Source organism: Pseudonaja textilis, chromosome 5 (assembly GCF_049901715.1).
Source record: "Pseudonaja textilis isolate UNSWEBS1 chromosome 5, rPseTex1.2, whole genome shotgun sequence".
NCBI lineage: Eukaryota > Metazoa > Chordata > Lepidosauria > Squamata > Elapidae > Pseudonaja > Pseudonaja textilis.
In genome coordinates, this window is record NC_141994.1 from 75,166,551 (window position 1) to 75,175,853 (window position 9,303).

Sequence of the window (9,303 nt, forward strand, 5' to 3'; positions counted from 1 at the left end):
GCAGTTACAAACTGAGGGCAGGAAGTTTGTATTTGGAAGAAATTCCACTAGTTGCCTTCCTATAAAGTGGATTTAGGTCATCTAGTTGTGTTTCCTGTCTAGTTTACCTGAGACGGTCAATAGCGCCCACAGTTTATGCTTCTTGTCTGGGACATCAGAACTTACATAAGGATAGAAAATACATTTTTCCAAAGCGGATGTTTAAGAGAGAAAATGTGTTAAGGAAGAAAGTTTACACCAGCGCATGTGGGAAAGTGAATTCAACATAATGAATTCCACAGGGTAATTCTGGAGTCTTGAGGGTCATTAACTGACTTCTGTTTCATAGCAAAGCAGAAATGATGACATTTCTTGTGTTTGTTATAAATGGACTGGGATGACAAAGAGTTGGATTGCACCCTCCGTGGTGTGCTTGTTTGGGCACACAAACCCATAATAAGGTCCCTTAACTCTTATTTTCGTCATTTCAGAAAGTTGGACTAATTACTATAACTAACTTTCTCTCATCAGTGCTGGTTATTCCCACCAGCAGCACCTTCTCCTGTGAGCTGGTCCAGAGAGATAAGCCTTCGTTCTTGGGGACTGAGTTGAGCCCCAGAGCAGTAAAACTTTCAACTCTGTTTTCAGAGTTGAAAGTTGCACTCTGTTGCAGAGTGAATAGCAGCACATCAGAGATGGAAGGGACCTTGGAGGTCTTCTAGTCCAACCCCCTGCCCAAACAAGAAACCTTATGCCATTTCAGTCCAATCTCTTCTTAAGAACCTCTATTGTTGGAGCAGCCACAACTTCTGGGAGGCCAGCTCTTCCGCTTGTGTAATTCTTCTCTTTCTGTCAGGAAATTCCTCCTTCGTTCTAGGTTGCTTCTCTCCTTGGTTAGATTCCATCCCTCGCTTCTTGTCCTGCTTTGGAGAATAAGTGGTGATTTTGTAAGTCTCCCAGTGTTGCTGTGTAGTAAAATGGGCAGTTAATAAATTTCACAAATCAGTAGATTAGATATGATAGATAGATAGGGATAGATAGACAGGGAGGGAGGCAGATAGATAGATGGATAGATAGATATAAGACAGACAGACAGAGGCAGATAGATAGATAGATGATAGATGATAGATAGATAGATAGATAGATAGATAGATAGATAGATAGATAGATAGATAGATAGATAGATAGATAGATAGATAGATAGATAGATAGATAGATAGATAGATAGATAGATAGATAGATAGATAGATAGATAGATAGATAGATAGATAGATAGATAGATAGATAGATAGATAGATAGATATGATTGATACATAGGTAGATGAATGATAGATAGATAGATAGATAGATAGATAGATAGATAGATAGATAGATAGATAGATAGATAGATGATAGATAGATAGATGATAGATAGATAGATAGATAGATGATAGATAGATAGATAGATAGATAGATAGATAGATAGATAGATAGATAGATAGATAGATAGATAGATAGATAGATAGATAGATAGATACATAGATAGATAAATTGATAGATAGATATAGTGAGATGATAGATAGATAGATGATAGATAGATAGATAGATAGATAGATAGATAGATAGATAGATAGATAGATAGATGATAGATAGATAGATAGATAGATAGATAGATAGATAGATAGATAGATAGATAGATAGATAGATAGATAGATAGATGACAGATAGATAAATAGATAGATAGATAGATAGATAGATAGATAGATAGATTATAGATAGATGATAGATAAATAGATAGATAGATAGATAGATAGATAGATAGATAGATAGATAGATAGATAGATAGATAGATGATAGATAGATAGATAGATAGATAGATAGATGATAGATAGATGATAGATAGATAGATAGATAGATAGATAGATAGATAGATAGATAGATAGATAGATAGATAGATAGATAGATAGATAGATAGATAGATGATAGATAGATAGATAGATAGAGAGAGAGAGAGACAGAGAGAGAGAGAGAGAGAGAGACAGACAGACAGACAGACAGACAGACAGACAGAGAGAGACAGAAAGATGACAGATAAATAATTCCTAACAAGTGGCAGAATTGTTATCTTTGTTAAGCTGTTAAGACCTGGCTCTTCCCCCATGTATTGGGGGTCAGTTGAGTGGTCCCTTCTGATCATTGTTTAATGGGTTTTGCATCTATAAACAGGCAGTCCCCACTTTATAAGGGGCGCAGTGGCTGAGTGGTCAAGATGCTGGTCTTGTCAAATGAAAGTTTGATAGTTCGAGACCCAATCTCATGGCGGAGTGAGCTCCCATTATGTGGCCCAGCTCCTGCCCACCTAACAGTTTGGAACCATGCAAATGTGAGTAGATAAATAGGTACCACTTTGATGGGAAGGCAGCAGCATTTGATACGCCTTGGCTAATAGTCATGCTGGCCAGATGACCATAAAATTTCTTTGGACAATGCTTACTCTTTGGCTGTGAATGGGATATGAGCAACGCCCCTTAAAGCTGGACACAACTGGGCAGGAGAAAAGCTTTTGTTTAGTCCTCATTTACTGACCCAAGTGGAGTCCAACGACTCCATTGCTAAGCCAGTAACATGCCAAACTTATGATGTTAATGTTCCATTGTGGTCATTACGTGAATCACCAGGGGTCATTAAGTGCAACATCAAATGACTAAGACTTGCAATTTCCTGCTGGCTTCCCCAGTGTCAGAGACTGGCAGTAAAGATTAAAAATGATGATCACATGACCACGGGATGCTGTAATGTCTGCTAGTTTGAAGACCAGTCATAACTGTATTTTTTCAGCAGTCATACCAGCAGTTGGGATTCAAATTTTTTACTACTGGTTCTGTGGGCGTGGCTTGGTGGGCGTGGCAGGGGAAGGTTACTGCAAAATCCCCCTTCCCTCCCCACCCACTAACCTGCTTTTCAGCTCCGTTCTCCTGTGCAGGGCAACCAAAGGAGACCCAGCCAATCAGCTGGGACTTGGGAGGTGGAGAATAGCTGTGGGCGGGGCCAGTCAGAGGTAGGATTTGCCAGTTCTCCGAACTACTCAAAATTTCCGCTACCGGTTCTCCAGAACTGGCCAGAACCTGCTGAATTCACCACCTCTGAGTCACACCGTTGAGTGGTCGCTGAAAGAGAGTTAAGCCACAACTGGATTGGTTCTCTCCTTGATGAGTTTCCACCCGTTGCTACTTGTCCTTCCTTCAGGTGCTTTGGAGAATAGTTTGACTGCCTCTTCTTTGGGGAAGCCCCTGAGATACTGGAGTACTGCTATCCTGTCACTTCTAATCCTTAAAAAAAAAAAAAAACAAGAGTAGACATACCCAATTCCTGCAGCCATTCTTCGTATGTTTTGGCCTCAGTGGTGGGATTCAAATGTTTTTACTACCAGTTTTGTGGGCGTGGCTTGGTGGGCGTGGCCGAGGAAAGATACTGTAAAATCTCCCCTCCCTTCCCACAGGAGAACGGAGCTGGAAAGCAGGGGAGTGGGGGGGCGGGATGGAATGGGATTTTGCAGTAATTTTCCCCCAGGTTACTGCAAAATCCCATTCCTTTTCCACCCCACTCCCCTGCTTTCCAGCTCCGTTCTCCTGTGCAGGGCAACCAAAGAAGACCCAGCCGATCAGCTGGGACTCAATGGGAGGCGGAGAAGAGAGATGGGGTTAGCGGGGCCAGTCAGAGGCGGGATTTTCTGGTTCTGTGAACTACTCAGAATTTCTGCTACTGGTTTTCCAGAACTGGTCAGAACCTGCTGAATACCCACCTCTGCTTGGTCTCCGGTCCCCCAATCATCCTGGTTGCTCTTCTCTGCACTGTTTCTAAAGTCTCACCTATCTTTTTTTATAGTATGGGGACCAAAATTGGATGCAGTACTCTAGGTGTGGCCTTACTAATAAGGCTTTATAGAGTGGTATTAGTACCTCCCTTGATCTCGATTGTATCCCTCTGATAATGCAATTAATTAATTTAGATTAATTAATTAATCAATGCATTGGCTTTTTGGGCTGCTGCGGCACATGGTTGGCTCATATTTAAGTGAACATCTACTAGCACTCCAAGGTCCCTTTCACATTTACTGCGGTTGAGCCAGGTGCCACCTGTTCTATACCTGTGTGTTTGTTTTTTCTTGTCCGAGTGAACAACTTTTCAAATGAAAAGAAGGCATTTTTTAGGAAACTTCTTCCTGTCACGCTTACATTTCTCTCTCCTTGTTAGCAAGGAGTCCCTCGGGGCCTGGCTGGTTGAACATTAAATGTTTTCTCTCACAACGTTCACAACCAGATTCATTCTGCTGGAGGGGTGCAAGAATCAGGTACTCCACAGGTAAGACTGGGTCAACAAAGGGTGTTCAAAGGGCTGGAGAAACATTGCCTTGTGGCCTTCCTTTGTTAAGCGAGAGGTTACGATGAGTGATGGTTGGTTGGTCCTTGCCAAAGATCTTGAGCTCTCTGTGCAACAGGGGAAACAAACTCTGTGGTTGCAAAGGGAAGAGAAGTCTGGCTGGAAACAACCAGGTGTGTCTGCCCTGATCCACATCCTTCGCCATCTGACTATCCAGATTCAAAGCTGCCTCCAAGATCATGAATAGAAAACTCCGTCTTCTGGACGGGGAGTGCTCTTCCCTGGCCTCTCTTGACTGTATGGAGATTTAATTTATTGTCTTCCCATCTGTTCCATTTCTGTATCCAGTTAGTGGTTAAAAAAAGGGATGCTTAGACCTACAAAGAGCCACAGAGATGATGAAGGGGCTGGAGGCTAAAACATGTGAAGAACAATTGCAGGAATTGGGCACGTCTGCTCTAGTGAAACGAAGGACTAGGGGAGATGTGATAACCCTATTCTAGTATTTGAGGGGAGAAGAAGAGGGAGTCAAGCTATTTTCTAAAGCCCCTGAAGCCAAGAAGCAACGGATGGAAACTAATCAAGGAGAGAAGCAAGCTAGAAATAAGGAGAAACTTCCTAACAGTGAGGACAATTAGCCAGTGGAACAGCCTGCCACCAGAAATTGTAAATGCTCCATCACTGGAGGCTTTTAAGAAGAGACTGGACAGCCACTTGTCTGCAATGGTATAGGGTCTCCTGACTGAGCAGGGGGTTGGACTAGAAGACCTCCAAGTTCCCTTCCAACTCTGATGGTGTTCTATGTTCTACATGCTTCATGCCTTTGATGGTGCAATGAGGAAGCGGAGGTGTAACTTGCACATCTTCCTTCAAATTGGCATGACTTGATGGTGGTGGGGAGTACTGGTTCCAATGTAGGGAGTGGGACTTTGGCAGCCACAGGAAATAAGTCGTATTATTAACCCTCTTCTTTCTTATCTGTCCATCCTGGGTCCTTTTGATCAGGAAACAGATATTCTTTTTATTTCCTTTTATTTCAAAAAGTGTCAGAAGAAATCCTTTTTACGTGCGCGCGCGTGGTTATTCTTCCTGTAGCTTCCTTCGTCAATCTCTGATTATTCCAGACCTCCTGTCTCTATTTGTCTGTGATGGTCCTAGAGGCATCAGTAAGACCAGCTAGAAGCTTTCTGGAGGAAAGGTTGGGTGAGTTTGTCTCCTGATATATTACTGTCCTCCATTGCTGCAGTTTCATGCCTCTTCGAAACATCTGCAGTTGCCACTTTTTTGGTTGTGTGCTAGCAGAGGTTGTGTACTGACACAAAGGAGAGGAGAGCTACACACATGGTTAGAAAAAAAAACATTAAAGCAGCACTTTGATCATAAGCCAGAAATATTTTTGTTAGGCATAGTACCAGAAAAGTATGACAAAGGGAACCTAAATGCAATATTACATATATATGGAATATGGAATATTAAGTATAGCAGCAAGAATGGCATTTGCACATACCCACAGGAGAAGCTGGAGTTAAAAAAATTAGATTCTGCAGCAATGAATGGATTGACATTAAGATGACAGAAAAAGAAGATACGGAGCATTTTCCAACATGGGATTTGTTTTACAAATGGTTGGATAATAGAGGTAGAAATTAGGAGCAGGGAAAGTATTATTATATAAGCAAAAGGATCCAGACAATGCTCTGTTCTCTAAGCACGTATGTATGTAATGTGAAAAGACATCAACAAACTGTTATAAAAAGAAGAAGAGGGGGAGCCGACCTATTTCCCAAAACATCTGAGGGTCAGACAAGAAATAATGGGCGGAAGATAAGAAAAAAGAGAGATTCAAACTCGAAGTAAGGAGAAATTTCCTGACAGTGAGGATAATTAGTCAATGGAACAGAAGTTCTGGGGGCTCCAACGCTGCAGGTTTCCCGGAAGAGACTGGACAACCAAATGGCGTAGAATTTCCTGCCTAGGCAGTGGGTTAGACTAGAAGACCTCCAAGGTCCCTTCCAACTCTATTATTCTGTGCTCTGTATTCTATCATTTCAATCACTGCCATATTTCTTTGTCTATTTTAACCAAATGCTCTCTATGCCAGCGATCTCCAACCCTGGCAACTTTCCACTTGCAGACTTTAACTCCTAGAATCCCTCAGCCAGCAAATTCTATTCTATTCTATTCTATTCTATTCTCAATAAAGATTCCTATTCTATTCTGTTCTGTTCTATTCCCTATTCTATTCTATTCTATTCTATTCCTTATTCTACTCTACTCTGCTCTGCTCTGCTCTGCTCTACTCTCTACTCTACTCTACTCTACTCTACTCTACTCTACTCTACTCTACTCTACTCTACTCTACTCTACTCCACTCCACTCCACTCCACTCCACTCCACTCCACTCTTTCCTAAGGTGGACAATGCAGGCCAGAAGGACTAATTAATTTTATTGAAAATAAGGTTATATTTATTTTTTCACAGAGAAGAGAAGGAGGAGGAGTAGTAGTAGTAGTAGGAGGAGGAGGAGGAGGAGGAGAAGGAAGAGGTCAATGACTTTGAGGTCCTTGGTGGTTTTGTTGCAGCTGTTTCATGACCCAAGGAGGAACATTATCAGTGCTAGAAGGGAGTGGGCCTTGTCGAGAGGAGGAGGAGGAGGAAGGAGGAGGAGGAGGAATGTGGAATCCTCGGTGCTCTCTGAGCTTGGTTGTTTTCCTGAAGACGTTCTGTGACCCAGATAGGTCACAGCATCAGTGCTAGAAGGGAGTGGATTCTACAGAGTAAGGAAGGGGGAGGAAGATTGTGAAGCCCTCGGTGCTCTCTGAATGTGGTTGCTTTCATTACCAAACTAGGTAAGTCCTTATGGAAGTATACAGGTCAATCCTCACAACCTCCCATGTGCTGCCCTGCTCTTAAACTCCCTTTCCTTCCCTGTGCAGGTCAACGCTGCAGTTTCCATGGAGGCCAGGAATCATACTCAGGTGGCCGAGTTCATCTTTCTTGGTTTCTCAGGTGTTCCACGTGGCCAGATCTACCTCTTCGTGCTGTTCCTAGCCATTTACCTGGTGACCCTAATTGGCAATGCCACCATCTTCACCTTGATCCAGGTGGACTCTCGTCTTCACAGCCCCATGTACTTCTTCCTCAGCCATTTGTCCTGCTTAGATGTTTGTTACTTGTCTGTCACAGTCCCCAAGATCCTGGTCAATTTCTCGCACCAGACCAACACCATTTCCTACAACCAGTGCATGGCTCAAATGTTCTTCCTGATGATGTTTGCAGGATCTGAATGTGCCCTTTTGGCCATTATGTCCTTTGACCGCTACGCTGCCATTTGCCAACCTTTGCATTACAATACTCTGATGAGCAGCCAGGTGCGTGTCCCTCTGGCTGTCGCATGTTGGATCTGGGGCTTCCTTGATTCATCACTCCACACAAGCCTGGCCACCAATTTGGACTTCTGTGGGGCCAACCACATCGATCACATCTTCTGTGACGTTCCACCCCTCCTGAAAATTGCCTGCAGCAACACCTACGTCAATGAGCTGACTCTCCACTTGGCCAGCATCTTCATGGGCTTGAGTCCTTTCCTCTTCATTCTCTTCTCTTACATGTACATCGTTTCAGCCATCCTAAAGATCCGTTCTAACACCGGCCGGAGCAAAGCCTTCTCCACCTGCGCTGCCCACTTGGTTGTGGTCACTATCTACTTTGGCATGGCCAACGTGAACTACAACCGTCCCAGTGTGGGCTACTCCTTAGAGATCGATACCTTAATCTCCACCCTCTATTGTATCCTCACCCCCATGTTAAACCCCTTAATCTACAGCCTCCGTAATAAGGAGGTCAAGGAAGCCCTGCAGAAGCTTCTGAGTGGCCTGAAGACTTACTACACCTCCAACCTATCAAAATGACTATAGTGAATTTGATAGGGCGGCTTCTTCGTCTCCTGCCCTTGCCAAGAGGAGAATGCAGAAGGCCGGAGGAACTTCCAGAAAATCTACTTCACTAGGAGCTTTCCAAACAGGTTCTCCAACAACATCAAGAGAGCCTAGCTTGGCTTCCATCTTCTGACAAATGAGCTCGGGAATTCTCAAAGGTGGTTTTTGCAAAAGACAAGTTGACTTTCTTTCTTTTTTTTATTTTTTAATAATGTTTATTGAAAGTTTTTTTAAAAAAATAATATTTAAAAAAAGAGAAACATGTTCTCACATTTTTGCAACGTTTTCATAGCAGTGAACATTTCTATTCGGGTCAATTAAAGTCATTCGCTACAAGTAAATCTATAACTTGTTTCCTAAGTCCTTACCTATTTATGTTATTATTACAATTATAATACAATATTTGATTATATTACTTTACACATATACATAGCTATCTATACATTTATCCTTATTTCCATTTTCCCTTGTTGTTTGTTTAATCAATTTCACTAGACATCTTTACTTCCTTTTTATACAACCATTTATACCATATATTCCAAATTGTAAAAAAAAAAACTCCCCTTCTTCCTTGTTTTTTAGTAACATGGTTAATCTAACCATTTCTGCACATTGGTGGATTTTATTAGTTACTGCCAGGTCCGTGGGTATCATTGTTGATTTCCAGTTTTGGGGCAAAGACTATCCTTGCCGCTGTAATGATATGTGATGTCAGATGCTGGTGTTTTTTGCTCTATGTCAGTTGTATCATTCTGAGTAGAAAGGTCTCTGCGTTGAATTTAATCTTTAGTTTTGTCATCTCTTCTAAGCATGCCTGTATCTTAGATCAGTACTTTTGGGCTTTAGGACACATCCACCACATGTGAAAATACGTTCCTGGCTAAAGTTACACTTCCAACATCTGGGTGACATATTATGGAACATCCTAGCAAGTCTTCTTGGACAACTTGACTTTCTAAGGTCGTTCCTTGAAAATGTTTCACTTCTCATCCACGACGTTTCTACACCGCAGTTCTTCAGAACTTTG

General features: G+C 42.2%; 1 protein-coding gene across 1 annotated transcript; it reads left to right on the forward strand.

Moving 5' to 3' along the window:
* The first annotated feature begins 7,292 nt into the window (after positions 1–7,292).
* Positions 7,293–8,249, forward strand: LOC113452047 (olfactory receptor 5V1-like). Its single transcript, XM_026723454.1, has one exon. It carries the CDS (start codon positions 7,293–7,295, stop codon positions 8,247–8,249), a length of 957 nt encoding a protein of 318 aa, XP_026579239.1.
* Positions 8,250–9,303: the final 1,054 nt, after the last annotated feature.